Source organism: Thunnus maccoyii, chromosome 12 (assembly GCF_910596095.1).
Source record: "Thunnus maccoyii chromosome 12, fThuMac1.1, whole genome shotgun sequence".
Taxonomy (NCBI): Eukaryota; Metazoa; Chordata; class Actinopteri; order Scombriformes; family Scombridae; genus Thunnus; species Thunnus maccoyii.
This window is the reverse complement of record NC_056544.1, coordinates 25,901,655-25,921,869: the sequence shown is the minus strand read 5'-3', so window position 1 is coordinate 25,921,869 and position 20,215 is coordinate 25,901,655. Positions and strand designations below refer to the sequence as shown.

At 39.1% G+C, this 20,215-nt stretch overlaps 1 protein-coding gene across 3 annotated transcripts in view; it reads right to left on the bottom strand.

The window, feature by feature from the left end:
- LOC121908486 (contactin-associated protein-like 4) overlaps positions 1-20,215 on the bottom strand; it is a 135,222-nt gene that overhangs the window by 19,624 nt on the left and 95,383 nt on the right. For all 3 annotated transcript variants that reach the window (XM_042428536.1, XM_042428537.1, XM_042428538.1), the window contains exons 12-17: positions 19,324-19,443; positions 18,025-18,225; positions 14,062-14,224; positions 12,914-13,041; positions 12,144-12,314; positions 9,714-9,932 (exon numbers count right to left, since the gene is read on the bottom strand). In XM_042428536.1, the coding sequence (XP_042284470.1) occupies positions 9,714-9,932; positions 12,144-12,314; positions 12,914-13,041; positions 14,062-14,224; positions 18,025-18,225; positions 19,324-19,443 (1,002 nt within the window). The remainder of the gene's footprint in view (positions 1-9,713; positions 9,933-12,143; positions 12,315-12,913; positions 13,042-14,061; positions 14,225-18,024; positions 18,226-19,323; positions 19,444-20,215) is intronic.

Sequence of the window (20,215 nt, the reverse complement as noted above, 5' to 3'; positions counted from 1 at the left end):
CACAGTTTAAGCAATGTTAGCACCATAATGGAGCCATATTTTTCGCTGATTACTGCTAGAAACACAAACGTACATAAACATATTCACTACCTCTTGCACATGTGCAGGTTCACCTCAAAAAGCCTCTGAAAAGCCAGAGCTGGTGTTCGGGGAATAAATTGATTCATTATTGGCATCCAAAGGTGCTCCTGAGCAAGACCTTTAATCCCCAACTTCTCCAGTGGAGCTCACTGGCCAACAGATCAGACTACTGGGCAGCTTCCAGGTGTGAATGTGAATGAGTGTGATCAATGTGTTCCCGCTAAAGAAAGCCTGACTCACACTGAAACTTTCCTGAATAACAAAAAAAGTTTTTAAAAAAAAAGTGACCTTGTGAAAATCTTGAAAAATAGCCAAAAACTAACTTAAAATCCCAAATCAAACACATAAACAACAGGTACTCATCATCTGCTGCTTTTTAATATCAAGTTCCATCTTCCATCATTTAGCCAAGCCTCACCTATTTATAAAGGATACATTAAGTGGCAGTCCCAAAATGTAAAGACAGTAGTGGGATTGGCTGTTGTTTCTCTACTAAGTATTTTTAACATCTGTAAATTCCCATTTTACATCCCATTTACAAGTTTTCTTTTGACAATACTGTAAATATTCTACAACATAAAAACACAAGTCACACACCATCAATTTTAATTATTTCAACTCTCTCTTCAACTTTTCTCTCAACTGCCTTTTTCTTTCGTTTCTGAAAAATCTTTTTACTTTGGTGTGGCAAATGGCTTTTACTACAATACCCATGAGCCTCAGCCTCATTGCTATGCCTGATCCAGTTTGAAGCCCTGAGTTGAAGCTTATGTTCAGCTTCATCTTTTCCATTTGGAGCCAGAACCTTCCAAGTAGTGGAGCATGTTTCCAGGTCCACTACCTTGGACCAAAGAGAACGCTAGATTACTTGCACTAACGTTAGCTACGTTTGCTAAATTATACTAACAGGGCAGGTATTGTAATCAAGTAACATTAAACTTACTGAAATAAGTAGTACTCAGTGCGAGTCCCAGAGCTGGGAAGAGCAGCAGGTGAGCCAACTGTCAATCATAGCTGTCAATCAACACCCACACAGCAGACGTCAAAGCTACTATAAATCTTCAAATCTTATTAACAGAGCAATAATTATCAAAATGGTCACTAGTACACTTATTAGAGGACCCGAATTTAGAGATTGAGATTATAATGACTGGTTGGCAAAAAATGATTGACTTACTATTTCTAGAGAGAAGTTGAGGCTTTTTGAATGGGAGTCGGTTAGAGCGAGCATCTAGCGGCCATTGCTGGCACTGCTGTGGTAGTTGCCGCTTGTTCAAAACCCTGTCTGCTCCTTCCACTTTACTACACTATAGCTCTGATAGGTGAGCAGTGGTGGAAAGGTTAATATAGCAGTGTTTGGGCTTTCATGAAACAGGTGATTCCAATGAGGATCAGAGACAAATCCCTGCAAACCACCATCTCTGATCAAAGCAACAACAACAAAAAAAGGAGCAAACGAGTATTAGAGAACAAACCCTCCTAACAGGGAGGCTATCAGAGCAGCGGGGGTGTTAACCACACATCCTGCTGCACAACTTTACCTCCAAAAGGGTTTACACTCTCTTCACATCAAATGGAGACTCTGCTTACAGGAAACACTTAAAAGAGCATAATGAAGGATTTGTGACGTGGAGTTCAAAGAAAACATCAAAGAACCAAAATTCAGATAAACTCCACCTCTGACCGAAGGAGCATCAGTGGAGCCTTCAAGAGAATTTCAACTTTATAGTCAGCACTACAACATCCGCTTTTACGAGCCTTTATACTTAGCATGAGATGCATACTATGTACAATGTGAGCTTACATGAATGAACAGAAAACAACTAGTGAAATGGAGATCAAAGGGGAAATGCGTGAGCCCCGATATTAAGCTTGGAAAGCAAAACGTAGAAACTATTAATTCAAAAAATCAGAAGCAGCAAGAGCTTCAACCACATATACAACAACCTCAGCTGCGAGAGGAGAATGACAGTCTCGATATGAACGAACAGGATTTTATCTAATAAAACAGATACAGTGTAGGACCACAGTTGAGTTGTGAGGCTTGTGAGATAAGGTAGAGATCAAAATGACCATCAAGGACGGTGTGTGTACTAGGGGTGTGCCCGAATACAAATACATTATTCGGCAAAGCACAAATAGTGGGTTTTATACAAATATTTGTTTCATACAAATATTTAAATAATTATTTGTTGGGGGTGTTCTCCAGAGATAAAGCTGAGCTACTGACACAAGCAAAGTGCTCCCAAGGGGACTCCCCTTCTCCTCTCTACAAAGTTAGGTTGTAAAAAATAGGCAATAAATGAAAAGTGCAAAGCAATAATTGCCTTTGAAGTTCCTCCCTACACATTACACGGTGTGCTGTCTCTGTGTTATGGGTGTATAAATAGGTAGAGGTCTGTCTGCAATGAGGCGATGAGTAAAGTTTTAGTTCAGTAATCAGCGCAGTCGTCTATGATCTGGGAGACTCCAGTTCAAGACCCGATGTGGGGACCTCCTTTGTAAGGTAGTTTATTCATGAACACTTATTGTAACACTTTAATTTTCTAAAATTAAAAGTGTCATAAAACAAAAACAGGATTTTTAAGCCTCTTTCCACTTTTATTCGAATACAAATACAGATACAAATAATTTTGCTGCCTCAACAAATATAAATACAAATACAAATACTGGGATCTCTGCACATCCCTAGTGTGTATAATGTGGTTTGAATGTATAAAGAACACATAAGAACAGACTAAACCCTAAACTATTGACATTAAATCTCAATTCCACTGTGATCTGAGGGATTTGTGATGCTGAAATGAAAAGGAACCTCAAACATAGGATGAAGTATCGATATCGTGTTTTGTGGCTCTGCAAAGAGGGCTGAAGGAGAAAACAAAAGCACATCGGTCAACACAGATTACTGGCTAACCCTGACTTCTCAGGATACTGTTGCTTACATTATACATTATCCGATGAATCTGATATTAATACTTCGAGGGATATGTGAGGCAAAAAATCAAAGGAATCTTTCAAAATCCTCGTACAAGAGGAGGGGGCTTAAGTCTGCACAGCGGCAGAGAGGAATAAACTCTGTATGAGCATTACAGTCATTAGATAGCAATGCAGCACAAATAAACAAGGGCTTAACTATCCAAACAAGGCGAAATAATAACTCATAAACCTTCACAAACAAATGATTTCTGCATTCATCGCAAGCTCACTCAAACTTGCTGCACATGGATTTTTAGCACCTACAATATTAACAGCAGTAGAGGAATGGGAAGATGAACAATGCTGTGGATTATAAATCCATTGCAAGGCAATAACACGGTTTATTAATCAAAACAATGGAATTCACTGCCTTATAAAGTCAGACGCTATTATGACTCATAAATACAGTGTACATTGAAATATGGCTTATGAATTTATACAAACCAACACAGTGGCTTATAATTCAAACAGTGGAACAGTTTGCCTTACACATCAAGACGTGTAAATACAATGTATGCGGGAAGATGGTCTATGAATTTAAACAAGCCACTGCTGAGGCCTGAGAATCTAAATGACTCAATATTTTGTCCACAGGGAAAGACTGTGTACTCATGAATAAACTGCACACGTTAAGATGGTGTATATGTGCATAGTAATCATATCTGTGCAGCCGGTCAGTCAAACAACAAGCCCCAAACACAGAAATGGAACGTAACATTATGCTTTAACACGCAACACTGATTTTTACGCATTAAGATCTTTTTACTTAGTCATGAGGAAGACAAACTGTAAAAACAGTTGAATTACTATACTATGTCTTCTGTGGCTCGTCAAGTTTGATGACTTGACTGACATCACCCAGGTATCTTTGTCTTGAGTTTAGAAACAACACATTTTTAAGAGAAAGCCTGCTTTACTAACTGGGCGAGTCTGAGAGACACGAGTCTGTCAGGGAGGCCTCATGAAAATAAGATATGGAGTTGAATTATGGAAACTGTAGGATCCAGCATGTTTGGAGCTTAACCCTGAACTATTGTACTAAGGACAAGAAGTCAAGATATTTTGGTCTCTGCGTCGTCATATTTTGACCATTACTTTTTATACATATATATTATGTATATATTATATAAAAGTGTATTTATTTCGAGTTTCTTTGCAAATTAAGATGATTGGGTGCTGCAGATCATATTTCCAGACAGTTTGTAAAGAAAGTAAATAAACTTGAAAACTTGGTTTCAAATCTTCAGTATTTCTTTATGACTTTGTGACTAAAATTGTGACGAAATATTAGATTGCATTGTGTTAAACTCAATATTTAGTTTCAGTGACCTGGTGACAAGTTCACAGCAATTCAAACATCCCTAAATTACAAAATATGTGACAATATCTTTTGCCAAATAAACCTCCTTTACCTGTGAAAACAGACAAAAAGACAAATACTGAAATCTGCTCTGACTTTTGTAGACACTTTTGTGCTCATGAAGGATCCCATCACTCTGAGTAGTATAATAAATTACACAAACTAATTTTATATAATGAGTAAATTTACTCTTGATACTTGCTTGCAATGAAATGTTGTAATTGTGATTTCTACTTTGAGTGATTACTTCAGTAAAATATCTCAAGAGCAAATTATACAGTTCCTTGTTTAAAGAAAACTAAGATAGAAAGAAGAAATGTATTTAGTTACAAATTAGTCTTTTCAATCTGAGTTGTTGGTGCTTCTTAAATATTCTTGTGTTCAGATTTTAAACATTCAGATGATGATGCACACTAACATTTACAGAGATTAAACCGGTGACTATCTTTAATTATTTTTCCAAACAACTAGACCTTGATGCTGCTCAAGTCACTGCTCCTCTAGTTGAGTCAGAACTTTGTATTACAAACATCTAATCCAGTCTGGGAATAAATACCAGCACATTTCAGTTTATTCCAGTGTACTGTACTGATAATACAGAGGTAAACATATGTGTTTAGACTGATAGTGGTGACCTGCCTGCTATTCAGAGTGGATTATCGGTTAAACACATTCCAGTCAATCAATATTCACCTCAATTATCTGCTGCTGCCGCCGCCGCCTTCAACCAATCTCATCAGTGTTTATTGGTTTGTTTTCCCTCCACAGTGTGTGTTTACTGATATGAAGTGACGCACATAATATTCACAGAATGATAAAACCTGATAACAAACGATTGATTTTTTTTTTCTTACAGATGTCCAGACAGAGCGAGAGGTCAAATAGAGTCTTAATTGTAGAATTGAACCGATGAAGTTGAGATAAACAGAGCTGCTGCAGTATTGATGAAGTCTGTATTGGAGATTCTCGCCTCGCTGATTGTTAATTACACGAATTAATGAAAAACTCAAAGCTTCAGGTTCATTTAAAGATTATTTAAAGACCCTCACTGCAAGAAATCACATCACACACTTTATATACAGTATATAACAAAACTGAGTACAACCCTTGTCAATATCACTAAAATATAATAATATTAATAAGTAAAGTAAAGTAATTACAAATTTTCAATTTCATACAATTTTGTTTTTAGCCCAAGAAGACTTGAAAAACAGAATGTTCGACTAATTAAACTATAATGAAAGCTCCATATTTAAGAACAAACTGCAACAAAATTAAACACACCGTTCATTAGTGAGACTCAATTCTTTAATTTTTTTTAATATTTTGTATGCTTGTCTTTATTTTAGATGGCAGATTGGATCCTTCTGGGCATAGATGATACCAGTCCTGCCCAAATCTGTGGAGAGATGTTCTGTCATTCTTCACAGCTGATTCTTTTCAGCTGCTCTTTGCTAAAGTGGTTTTGTTGCATCGCCTTCCTCTTTAAAATACTCCGAAGGTGTTCTATTGGTCAGGAGACATATGTGGCCAGGTCATAGTTTTCACTTTTTTCTCTTTAAAAATTCTCTAAAAACTCTCTTAAAACTCTTGTGTGTTGGATAATTCCTTTCCTGCCAACCCTCTTGAGACTGGTAGTCATCTTTTCGTTCAGTATTTAGGATACAGACTTGCATTCATAGTGCCATCTATAAATGTCATCTCTCCTACACCTTTTGCAGTTAAGCAGCCCCGTATCAGCACACTCCCACCTCCATGTTTCACAGTCAGCACTATGCACTTTGGTGGTCCTGGCCAAGTCCATGCCAAACATGCTGGACCGCATCTGATCCGATCAAATTTATTTTGGTTTCATCTGACCAAAGAACGTGCCACCAATATTCATCAGACTTCTTTTCATGTTCTTTGGCAAAGTTTAATTTTGCAGTTTTGTGCCGTTTTGTGAGCAATGGTTTATATTTTGGACATCGTCCGTAGAGGTTGACTTCATGCAATGTCCTTCGCCCTGTCTGATCAGTCACTGAAACACCAATTTCCACAGATAATCCTTGTTCCAAGTAAGAAGCACTTCTGTTTTTCAATGCAAGGTTGCGTAAATAGCAAATTGTGCGTGCCGTCATTTTTGAAGGACGGCCACTGCACCTTCTGTTATTGGTAGTTTGGGTCCTCCTGTACCTCCAAACCACTGCTGCAACTGTGTTTTGACCTGTGTGCAGTAGCAGTAGTAATGTAAAGTCTCACAATCTGTTTTTTTACTTTTTATATGCCATGTTACATTAGACAGAACGCAGGTCAAAAATGAGAAGGTTTTGGTGTTCACGTTCTTTTATGACCTTGTTCAGGCAATTAGTCTTAACTGTAAGTCACAGGTGTTTTTTTATATTTCTGATCCCTGCCGCATGCTCATTTATTGAATGTGATTATTGTTCAGTGATCAAAAACCATCGACTCAGCACTTACATATTCAATACTGCTGAGCAGCCAATGGCATTTAGCCAATAGCAGTTTAGCACTTTGTAAAAGACAATTTAGTTCCCTTTCACAGTACGTAGCACTCTGTGGGAGGAGGTCAGACCTGTGAACTCTGCTGTCTTGGGGCTTGCATCTTAGTCTATATGAAGATTATACTGTGGATGAAGAGGTGGCAGAAGCCCTCAGAATAAATGTGTAGACTCAGGACTTCTCATATCCAATACTGCTGATCAGACAGTGGGGATTGTGCCAGTAGCAGATTAGCATATGTTTAAAAAATAGAGCATATTTAGCCTTTTTCTGAGGATTTAATCCCAGCCTGGAGGGGATACACAGATGTAAGAAGATCACATATTACTGTACAACCTACTACTGATCACTTTACTTATTCTTTTAGGTTTGACTGTGAAGATGTACAGTGCTAGACTCCCATATATAGCATAGTATAAATGTGTCATGTTGGCATATTTCATATTTAGCACCACTCAGAGCATTTTGTCAATAACAGCTTAGCATGGGTGAAACAGCATTGATTTTCGAGCCAAAGGAATTGGACTCTCTACTTCTTTACCAAGTAATCAAACAGTAAATTGCTATTATTTTAATTAATGTTGTGTCGTAATATTACTGTTGAGAGGAGTAACTATACAGTAACTCAAAATATAGTCTATACTTGTAAAAATTCTGTTCCTGATATTAAATCAAAACCTAGTGAGGAGCTTTTTGTGAATAAGTGTGTAGGAGTTGTGTCTCCCCTACTAACCTACGGTGGCTGTGAAACTCGTGAAAAACATGACAGGCCCTCTCTAGAGCCAGTGTTTGGTTTGTCCGTTCTGGGCTATTGTAGAAACATGGCTTTTACCAATTAACACTCCAAAGTTAAGCGTTTCAGAGAGCTTTAGTATGGCCTTAATCACTTTTTTAACATAAACAATTAGATAGTCAACTCAAATTTTTGCTGATGAAATGTCTGTCAAGAACATATAATATTAGAAAATCCTACATGAACACACTGGACCTTATGTAATAAATTTGATTTGTAGCTTATTTTTATTTTATTTTATTTGTTCTTGCTTTTCCTTTTTATTTCTTTATTGATGTATTAGTATTTGCACACTACCTCGAGCATGCAATGCCTTGTTACTGCTGGAAATAGTAAACCTGTTATAAGTTCCATTCGAATTAAAAGTTATGTTAAAACTGACAGTTAATTTACAGAAAACTACTTTAACACTGTGTTTTAACGTCAACTCTTTGTTGACAAAGAGTTAAAGCAAACAGATTTCATGCACACAGAAGTTAACTGAACTCTTCATTGAGTGAGAATTGTGCAGATTCTCGTTAACACCAGATCTCCTCCTTTGCTGTGTACCTTTCTGCAAAACTCACAATCAAAGGGGGTCTGTCAGTGCTCTATTAAAGCTGACAAACGCTGCTACTTGGTATTCAACTAAATGCGACTCCATTGTTAAGCACAATACGCAGTGTTGCTGCCTGAATTGTTGGTACATCAGTCACAAACGCAGAAGTCATGACATTATGCCAAACAGTACATTAGGAAAGAGGAACAGCTGTCACAACTGGACACAATAGCATATTTGCTGAACAAAACAACAAACTACAGTCTCAAAGTGACCAGTAAATCAATTTTATATCTCTGACGAGAAAAATTGCACATTATGAGCTTCACTTACTGTATTGCATGTTGTATTTTTCTTGTTTTATGTCTCTGTAAGTTCAACTGAAATTTGCAGGCTGACCACAGCTCTATATGTATATATATACTGTATATATATGTATATAAATGACATTCTTAAGCAAATATACTCCATGGCACAGATGGCTAAATTAGCTCTTATGTATACATGTGGACTTTTTTTCTACCAAAGCCCTCAGGAAACAGAAACATCCTTATACATACAATGTTTCATAAGCCCCTTTCACACATGAACTGCAACCCTGAAGTTATCCGGACATTAACCGGAGGAGCTGGATGTGAGACCACAAATGTCTGGATCAGTTGGACCGGTAGTAAAGTGGGCATGTTGTGTAGGTCTGGAAGACTACAGATAGACCCTTCTCCATTTTCTGGAGAATTCACAGCGAGTGAGTGGGAATGTTGATGACGTTTGATGACTGGTGCAAAACCGGAAGAATACAAACATCTGAGGGTGAAAAGGGTCATTTACACGAAGGCGGCAACGAAAATGTCTAACTAGACAATGAGGTTTGGGAACTTGTGTCGGTAAGGGCCAACGCCGAAATCACCAGACAAATTCAAGGAATGGCAAGAGACTTTATTTATTTAATTTGTTTATGAGCAAATTACAAACCAGCTACATGACCGCGCATACTTTTTGCGTCCTGCCCTGCCTCCTGCTCCCTTTCCCTAAACTAATTGGAGTATTTCCAGTGGATGAGAACGCGTCTGACGTGGAGAATCTCCTGTTGTGTGTTACATGTGTGAAAGGACAACTCTGGACAATGTCTGGACCTGATTCTCCAGAGTTCATATGAGAAAACGGCTACACAGTGACATCAGATGTAAACTGAAGTGGGAGGCAGATAGTAGACAGACAGACTGGGAGAAAAAAAAACACAGACTAAAGGTTGAAGTTCTGTGATCAAGTTATATATATATATATATATATAATCTGTGTGTGTGTGTGTTTGTGGGAGAGCTATTGAGGGAGGCACACAAATGAAGTATAAAGACATCAAAGCACTGCTACTAATGAGGAAACCGTTCAGTGTTTACTCTCTACTTGTCGGTCTTTCTCACACCCACAGATAAATGCCTTCACACGTATTTCCTCCTCACCTATGAACAGCTGGCTGTTGAGCTGCAGGTGAAAGTGCCCATCAGCAGGAGCTTCCTGAGTGGTGGCGGGAAGCTCATCCAATCGAAGCGACGCCTCTTTGACGTTCCGCTCGGCTCGGACTCGATGCCACCGGTTGTCATTCAGCAGGACGCTCGACCTTGCGTGAACCTCCAGCGGCCCGTTACCCACATCGAAGGAGAAAACTACCTGAGTGGAGGCTGATAGAGGGGGTGGGGGGAGGATAAAAAGGAGACAGATGAGACAGGAAGGGAGTAAATTATGTAAATGATGAGACAGCAAGAAGTACATGAAATGATGAAGTTAATTTTACTATATAAATGTAGAAATTCAATCGAGAAACTGAGTGGCCTACAACCAGCTACCATGATATACATTTTTAACAGACTCCGCTGGTTGACAAATGCCACTAACTCACTAAATATTCTGAAAACTCAAATTTCAAAGTGTCGTTTTTGAGTGCTCAGCTATTTTCATTCAAACAAAACAAAAGGATTTTGGGAAATATACAGTAAGCGTCTCCCAAACAAACCCTCGTCCTTCATGTTTTTAGAAAGAAAAGATGAACTCTGCGAGCACAGAACAAGATCAAACAATAGCCCGGCTTCCTACAGTAACTTCACTTAGAGATCGTTCTCAGGCTCAACTACAGTGTCGCAATACAAAGCGATCGGAGACAGCTGCCAACAGAGCAGCAGTATTCAGAGTTGGAACAACCACACCGACAATGATTTCCCTGAGGAGAGATGCTGTTTGTGCAGCAATGTTCCTGAATTAGACTCTCTGTGTGTCCCTTCAAATCCCATCTCTAAGAAAATGCAAAATGCAAAACAACACCAATACAGCAAACTTAACCAAACTAAACTGGTGAAGTAGACTGAATGAGCTTCACAGGGCAACCGCGGATGACTAATAACTAACAGCTACACAAGACTATTTAAACTCCACGCACAGTAAAGAAGGATCTTGTAGGTATTTCTTCCATATTTTAAATGATACTTCACCAAAGAGGGCTGCCCAGCCACAATGTTTTGGTACCCATATAGTAAAAAAATACCCTCTTGGTTATCGTTGTCGTATTCTAAATGACACACACTGTGGGCGATAGCTAGAAAACTAAGCAGAATACAGAAAATATTGTCCAAGCAATGAAAACAGAAACCTGGGGTGAAGTGAAGAAATGTGCTTTCATTTCCAGCAACGTATCCATTTGTTACGTGCAAGTCAGAGGCACTGTGTGTTTTTTATTCCCTCTGTTTTTCTGTTTGCCTTGACTTGTCTGTTAATAAGCTGTTGGTACCGTTAAGTAAACTTGTTAAAGAATATAAGAGGTTAGTGGTGGGAGGTTAAGGACATTAGGTAAGTTGGGGTATCCTGTAAACCTTTGCTCAACCTCCTTTACTTAACTTTTGGTGCCATCACTGTAATGGATTTTGGTGAAGTCACTTTGTAGATAAGAAAGTTAGGTCTTTTGTTTGGGTTTTTGTTTTCAGAGATGGTGAAACAAAATTGATTTGTTTCAGTGATAATGACTTGGGCACAACCACAAAATGAACTTCTGCTGTCATCCCAAGCATTTCAGATTCAGTTAAAGACCCCCCAAAAAACCACCAGTGTGTCTTCTTTACATTTCCTTTTCTGTTCAGATTAAACAAACAAGATAAAACTTGTCAATTAGTCAACGTTAAATACTGATATTTTCTGATTTTGGACAGAGCCGGGCTAGCTGTTTCCCCCTGTGAGCAATCTTTATGCAAATCTAAGCTAAACACATCCCGACTCCAGCTCTGTTCTTACCACACAAACATGATGCTGATATTGATCTTCTCATCTAAGCCCTCGGAAAGAAAGCAAATAAACACATTTCTCAAGACGCTAAACTATTCCTCAAAGAGTTGAGGTCTGCAAAGAGGCCTGAATTCTCAAATTAGGGTAGGCTTAAAGGTTAAGGTAGCAGTTTAACATAAACAGCCACTGTATCTGTGTTATACATACTGTACTATACAGCCAAAAGTATGTGGACACTTGTCTACATTAGTTTGATTCTGATAAACAGAAATCTTAATATAATACACACAATTTTGGACAATATTTTGCTTCCAATTTTGTGGGAACAGTTACAGCAGCAGATTAATGCCCATAGTTTTGGAATGAAGTGTTTAAAAATCACATAAAGGTGTGAATATGCTGTTAGTCTTTGTGCAAATTCACAGTTTAAGTCAGAGCAGGAAGGTCAAGACAGCTGAGTTCAACCTAAGATAAACAATTTTCTCCCCAGGATAGTTTGACACAGATTAAGTCTGTAACCTCTGGGTTTTACACAGATCCAGATTAAGACTTTGACTTCCAGGTTTTACTGACACATCACACTTTAATCCGGATTAAATCTTCACCCTCCGGCTCCCACTCACAGCTCAGTTCGATCCGGATGAAGTCTCTGATGCCCAGGTTTTCCAGGAACACACCGGAGGAGGCCGTGGTTTTGAAGAGGAAGGAAATATCTGCACTCAGCTCTCCGTGAAAGGTGGGAAAGTGGAGGTAGGACGTCTCCTTGTCGAAAAACGCAGCGTTCCAGAAGCTCTCTGAAAAACACAATGAAAACTCACAGTGGATGTTTTTTTTATGAAAATCACGTAGCAAACAAATGAGCCTCAGCTAATTAGCTTACACAAGGGTATGATTTCTGTTACTCATTTGACTAATCATGCCAAACATTTATTTATCTATCAACTTGGGATGATACAGAATGACTGTAATTACAAATAATTGAAAGAAGGAAAAGCAGCATGCTACTTCGCTTTACCTTGTAACTCATTTAATGAGAAGCAAGAATAAAGAGTGTGAAAACTTAAAAGGAAATATGAATTAGCAACAGTCCTGCTAATGATAATTAGCTACTAGATGTTGAGTTACTGTACCCAGAGGAATTCGTTTAGCACATAATTGGCAGGTGGAATAAAATATTAAACACCTTATCCTGTATTTCCACGTCAACAACAAGCCTCAGAGAATTAGCCTTTCAAAAATAACGAGTTATTATTAATAATTTGTTGCTTGATAGTTGTAGATCGCTGATTGGTTGGATGTGGATCCTTCAAATTAAAATTCCCCATAATACGAGGATTTCTGTCATCTCCCCATCAAGTGTAACCAAGCAACCACAGCACTGAGCAGGACTTACTGTCTCCATGACAACGGAGAGGTCCCACCCTGTAGGCAGCTTCTGACCCCGGCCTCTGGATGTCACCCAGCAGTAGAGACCTGATGGGGAGGCTGTCCTTATGGGTCAGCAGGCCGGAGTCTTCAGTCCTGGAGGAGGAAGAGGCAGACAAGAAAGCGGATGAAAAGAGAGGAAGAGGTATAGTGGAGGAAAAAAGAGGGAAGAGATGACAATGAAAAAGACAAGAGACAGACAAGAAACAGGGAAAGGGATGAAGAAGAAGCAGGAGCATGAGGAGAAAGAGGGGAAGAGATGAAGAAGGAAAAGGAGACGAAGAAGGAGGGGAAGACATAAAAAGAAGAGGAAGGAGGAGGAGGAGAAAGTGGGAAAGATAAAGGAGAAGAAGGAGGGGGATATGGAAGTATGGAAGAAGGGGGAGAAACAGGAAAAGTAAGAGGAGAGAAGATTGAAGTAGAGGATAAAAATACAATAAGGAGTAATTGCAAAAGAAGAAGACATGGAAGATGAATGAAAGGAAAGAAGAGGAAGAGGAGAAAAACATTAAAAGGGAAGAAAGTGGAAGCAGAAGTGACTTCAAATTGTAAAGCTAAAAGCTAAGAGTATCAACAAGCTGACACAACCTGTTTTGTGTCAGACAATGTTTCATCATTTTAAATGTGAGCCAGATCGTATCAAAGCTCAACACTCAACACTCCACCTCTGCCCATTTCTGTGAAAGCTTTTTCCAAAACGAACACTCCAGACAGCTGAGTGAGCAGCTCTGTCCATTTACACCAATGTTCAGCCTTCTGATAATCTACATGTCAATCTTGTTGTCAGGTGAGAATTAATCATATACAGTACGCGTCTACGCGTATACAGCTGTGAGAATCTAATGAATGGTCTGTAAAAACAGTGTCAGCATTGAGCTGTCTGACAGTTTGGACTGGGAGATGACAGAAAGATGGAAGAAACAATTACAACAGCTAAAGAGTTTCACAAAGGTAAAATCTACTAAAAACAGCTGTTGTATTTGAGTGCATTTATAAACAAATATCCATCTAGTTTGGCATGTATTTGCCTGTCAACACCAACAAGAGCAAACTAGCACTAATCATTCAACATATAATAATCATAAACTTGTCTATGTATTTATTTAAGTTCAGTACCACTCCAAGCGGTCCGCGTCACAGTTGCAGTAGTGTTGTGGATCCACACAGTCGCCTTGCAGGCCGCAGGCACACTGCTGGCTGCCTGGCTGAGCTCCACCCCAGTAAGTCTGGAGACGTCCGGAGCCGGGACCACCAAGCCACCAGCTGAACGGAGACCCCTCTGAAACACACACACACACAAATAGCACCCTTACTGTAGTTGAAACCTGCAGTGCGGAACTTTTACATATAAATCAACGTCTGTTACATTCAAGCACTTGCCAAACAAGTTAACACAATGATGATTAAGCCTGTCACTGAAAGGTAAATCTCTCTGTATTTCACAGTATATAGAATTTTTAAATGTCATGTCAGGCGCGACATACCAGTGCTGGCCGTTTGGCTGTTAATCGCGTGGCGACTTTCCAAATGTCATTGGACTGAATGGATCAAATTCTGATGGTGAAACGAGTAATTTCCCAGGCGTTGTGTGATGCTCAAACCAACTTATCCACCGTTTTACAGCCGCAACAATTACAGCCAGTGGTGTACTGGCCATCAGGCATACTGGGACAAATCCTGGTGGGCTGGTGGACCTATTTTACCAGCCCTCTCTGTGTGCTCGTCATTCGGGTTACACATGAGAGCGTGTTGCATGCCTGTTTCAGGCAATCATAGCCGAGCGCCCCCTTTACTCTCACTGCCAGAAGGGGGAGACAAAAGTCCCGTAGTCCAGCTTTAATATGTCGTACTGTGATACCTTTGAAGAGCTTTTATAGACAAGAGAGCTCAAGCATTATATCTTCATATATCATGTCACCAGATGTCAAATCACTTTCTAGAGCTTAGCAAAAAACGTGACCCATATACGGATGAATATGTACCTAAAGATGTTTTGGGCTATGAGGTTTCATGGTTTCATAATTGTGTTATGGAGGAAAAGTTGATCATAGCCATTAAAAGCTTCCCAGTTTCTCAACAACTTTCTTCTCTCAAAGATTTTAGCCTCAGAAACGGTGCTCGGAGGACACATGCATCAACTGTTGGTGTTGGATGATACATTTGAACCTGTCTGATTGAGTGTCTCTGTTTACTTTCAATTACTGTACAGCAACCTGATTACAGATAATGCAATGACTTAAAATTACATCATTAGATAGGGAAACCAAAACAACAAAAAGTGAATTATCTGAATGAAGCAGCTTGTTTTTCTTGGTCAAACTTGGAGAAACCACTATTCACATATTACTGGACTCTTACCCCTGATACAAAAGTTGTACCTCAGAGTCACTCTCTACACTGTAAGCCATGCTGTTGTGTCGTAAGATGATCTCTGTTGTGAGAAAATAGCTGACGCACAGAAATTTCTCTCTGTTTTATGGTGTCTCCATCTCCCAGCCTCCCATGATGAAACAGAAGGATGTTTGCCAGCTCCCACCCTAACACTGAATATATTGTTTTTGGATGGAGGGCGATGATGGTATACGGTGAAAAGTGTATTTCACATTGTGAGAGTGCGTAGGTGGAGAGGTCTCAGAGAAGGTGATTGGAAAGGTCTCTGCTGAGTCAGCACCTCTTTATTTTCCCAGAGAAGAGCCTTTATAATGGAACTTCTATTTCTCTACCCATTTCTTTTCTAACACTTTCACTACTTTCATCCATCACTTTATTAGGCCTCCCCCAAGATAAAAAGTTGCTTCATCTCTCATAGCTTTTGTTTTTACGCTCCCACTGGAACCTCTCTCTTATACATAGTCTTTGTAGTACCACAGGAGAAGAGGGAACTTTGAGGATGTGTTTTCACAATCAATGGATGTCCACTGGATAACTGGCAATCAAAAGTTTTCTTGGCTTACAACATTTATTTTGTTGTCAAAGTTCTGTCTATTGACTTTTCAATGATTGGCTCACTGTTTCAGAGCTACTATATGCTGCTGAAATGCACATATCTTTTAATAAAAAGAAGTGTGTGAGACTGAACAGGTGCTAAAATGCTAACGCTAGCTAGCTAAGTGCTAACATACCTATGTTTAGCAGGTGTTATGTTTACCATGGTTGCCATCTTAGTGAAAAAATAAATAGCCTGGCCTTGGTGTAGCATATTAGCATGCTAACATTTGTACTAACTGTAATTAGCAGTAATTGTGCAGCTGAGGCTGATGGGAATGTCATTAGTTTTGACCTGATGTTGATACACGTGTAAAACTTAAAGGTTTACTAAACATATCAGAATTCACCTTGAGGGAGAAATGAATATCTGCAAAATTTCATGTTAATCCACCTGGTACATGTAGAGATATTTCACTAGATAACTGAAAACTTCAACCTGATGTCGGCACTAGAGGAAAAGTCAGAGGATCACCAAAGTCATAAAGATTCTTCTACTGGGGAGCATGAATGTCTGTACAAAACTTCATGGTAACCCATCCGATTGTTGTTGAGATATTTCGGTCTGGACCAAAGTGGTGGACTGACCAGCCAATTGACTTTACCATTACCATCCACAGAGCCATGTCGTCAGCACGGCTGTTGTTCTTGTATAGGGACTTTGAAAGTGTAAGGTGTTGTACTCACTGCTACCAAAACAAATTCAATTTAACTTGGCAATCAAAGTGATTCTCACCACCTCTGAGTCAATACAAGACAACACATGACTAACAAAGAAAACAATGCTTGAACTCAATACTCATTCTAAAAGGATGAGGTAAAAATCCTACACAATCAATTTGTCTGAATCATTTCTAAAAGCCGAGAAAATCCCTGCAACTTGCAATAAGTTTGGAGCAAGGACAGTAATTATTTTGTTCTTTGTGATTGAGAAAGAGAAAAACGTGTGGAGTCTTACTTTAGAGAGTCTGCCTAACTAAGCTTTCATTAACTTTTGCTTAATGAAAATGTAAAAGTTTACTTTTACTTTTTGACCCCCAGCATTTCCAAGGGGTATTATTGTTTACGCTGTTTGTTTAAAGACAACTGGATCATTTTCCATTTTCCTCAGAGTCTAGCTCTGTGAAAAATGATCAACACCACTTTGGAAATAATAGAGATGAAAAAAGCAGGGTCACTGCAGAGGTAAATTGAAATTGTCACAATTTTATATCGAATTTAGGAACAGGCAAAAGCTATTGTAATGTTGTGCATTTCATAGCAATAACATAGGTTGATTAACATTGCTTTGCACAAACAAGTAACTACAGCAGGGGTTGGTGTCGGAGTGGAGGGGGAGTAACGTTAGAAGAAGACAGGAGAAAAGGCGTGAGTTTGTTCATCATTTAGTCTATAATGGAGACATGAAAGCAGATAAAAATTCTTTAGTTTGTGTTGAGAAAAGATCCAAGATCCAGTATTCTCTGGCTGTAGGGTTGGTAGCTTAGCTAACTGAGCTACCGTAGCTTATGGGAAGAAAATCCGCTAGAAATCAAAAGACAAGTTTATTCATGTAGTATACTCAATGCAACTAAAATGTGGTGTACGCAGATATAAGTAGTGTGCCATCAGATCTAACTGTGTACTATTCCACATTTAACATGTAGCAATAACACAATAGAAAGAGGTTGGCCACCTAACAAATTATTATATATATATGAGATATAGCTATCGATAGCTACCAGGGAAAACAAAAGCGCTATCTTCCGCCTCTTTTGGTTGCGTAATGGTTGACGCACTTCACACACAAACACACTTGTGCCGTAAATCGAGCTTTCTGTACCTGGCGCCAAACAGAATTGCATAGTGAGAGCAAGCTTATAGGGAACCAATCTAAAGGCAGATGGTGTCATTATTCTATAGCCATTACACTGTGCAATCAACATTTATTTCATAATGTTAGTTAACAGCCATACTAATTTAGCAGCGGGTCCCAGTTCTTCCAGGTGAGCAGCTGTCTATATAATGTAATGTATATTTAATATACTATAATGTCAATCTAATATAGGAGGATATATGCAGCACACCTTTCTTGGATAAACAAACAGGCCTCACCTGGAGTGTTGAGGAGGCGGGACTTCCTGCAGTGGTAGGACAGTTCCTGTTCGCAGTGCTCTGATTGGCTGATGACGGTCAATAGCTGCTCTTCTTCAGTCGAGTAGTCAAAGTGGACTGAGTGCTGATTTCTACCTGGAGACGGTCTGAGTCTGGTCAGCTCTGTGTTGTTGTGCTGGATCACCATCCATGTGTTCTCCTCTGGTGGGGGATAGATATATAGATAGATACTGATTATTCTTATTGATTACCTCCTTAATTGCTGCTATTGATTATTATATGGCCTCGTCTCTCCTATATATTGTGTCATACACTTGCCTTTGTGAGTCATGAACTATTAAAGAAAAGACAAAAAGTTTTTATTTATTTATTACAGGCTCTTGGCTTAGCTTAGCTTAGCTTAGCTTAGCTTAGCTTAGCATAAAGACTGGACACAGGGGGCAACAGCTAGACCAAAAATATACCCACTAACTCCTCTAAAACTTACTAATTACCATGTTGTATCTCGTTAGTTTAAACCATATAAAAAATGAAATGTAAAAACTTCAAATTGTGTTTTTTTTTGCAGGGAGTTTCGTGGTTACCAGTATCCTGCTTAGTGACTTCTTAGAGTCTGTGCTGGTACAGTACGTGTAATTACTGAACTTAAGAGGCATTGGTAGGTGCATTTGTGGGTTAGCCGTTGACCTCCACTCCCTGGTTCCACATAATATTCTGCAAATCAAAACACTTGTATATCGCTCAGTAATCCTCCTTCACCTGCTTATTAACTGCTTCATTTGGGTCTTTTCTTATTTATTGTCTGTTTTTCTCTTCTATTAATGTCTGTTCTTCTTATTATCTGTAATAACTGTTGTTATTTTATTTCCCTGTGTAGCTGTTAGCAGGGCTATAAATGAACATACCTAACATAACCAGGCTACCTTGTACAAATAAATAAATAAAACATCTTGAACTTGAATGGCAGTTAAACAAACAGGAAGCAGAAAATAGAGGATCAAAAAAAATGAGGATTATCATCACTATTTAGATATATTAAAGTCAACAAATTATATGAAACAGTGAGACAAAGAAAGACGAAGTGTCATCGTTATTTATATTTATATGATTATACAAATGACATGAAGCATTGAGACTCAGAGGGATGAAGGGAGAAGGAGAGATTGGGGTAGAAGGAGCTTGGGATGGAAGATAAAGTGGATCAGAGCATCATCATTTACAATTATGTAAATGTTAATCATAAAAAACACTGAGTGATGATGGGATGACGAAGAGTGTGTGTGTGTGTGTGTGTGTCACCTGTCATGTTGCAGTAGACCAGCTGTGGTTTGATTGGTCCGCTGCCGTCCACATCAATATAAAAATGTCCCGACGTGTTGCCGTTATGTTTGTACGCCTCGCAGGACTGTTCGTACACAGCTGGGAGGAAAAATAATGAGATCAGCTCCAAACGTCGAATCAACGTAAATGACATCAACATCGACACGTCAGCTCTGACTGTGGAGGATTATGGGTGCTGCTTCATACGTATGTATCACCACTAAATCACAGTCTCAAAACCAGTGTGAAGAAAATAATCGGAGGTTTTATTCCTGCAGCGGCGTCCCATAAAGTAAAGATGAATCCAACCGGAGAGGACAGTGATGACTGATGGGAAAACAAAGACTAAATAAAAGAAAGGCCTTTATCAGTCCTGCCTTCTTCCTCTCTCTCTCTCCATAAGTCTTCCTCCCCTCCTCTCTCTGTCTCACACTCACATACATCAGTGTATCCTCTGCAGTCAAAGAATCAAGCCCTTCAAGTCAAATCCATATCTAAAGGTTCCCACAGTCTGCTCACCTGTTTATCTCTCTTGTTCTCCGCAGCTTTAAGACCTTTTAGTAATCACATCAGTGCGGTTAGAAAAAGGTTTTCACAGTAATAAAAATGACACTGAACTGTGTGGGAAACTTTCGAGGATTTGACTCGAGGCAATCAGCACAGAACCAGTAAATCTCAAGCTCACCTCACAGCTGCAGGTTGTTTTATCCTTTCAGTATTTGCCTGTTTAGGCACAACTATGGTCTCGTTAACCTCCATCATATCACTCATCGACAAATATGATACTGTAACCTCGTGTATGAGAGAAAATGATTGAATATAGCTCGAATGGGGGCAGTCTATTAACGGGATGATTCCAGTTTATGACAAA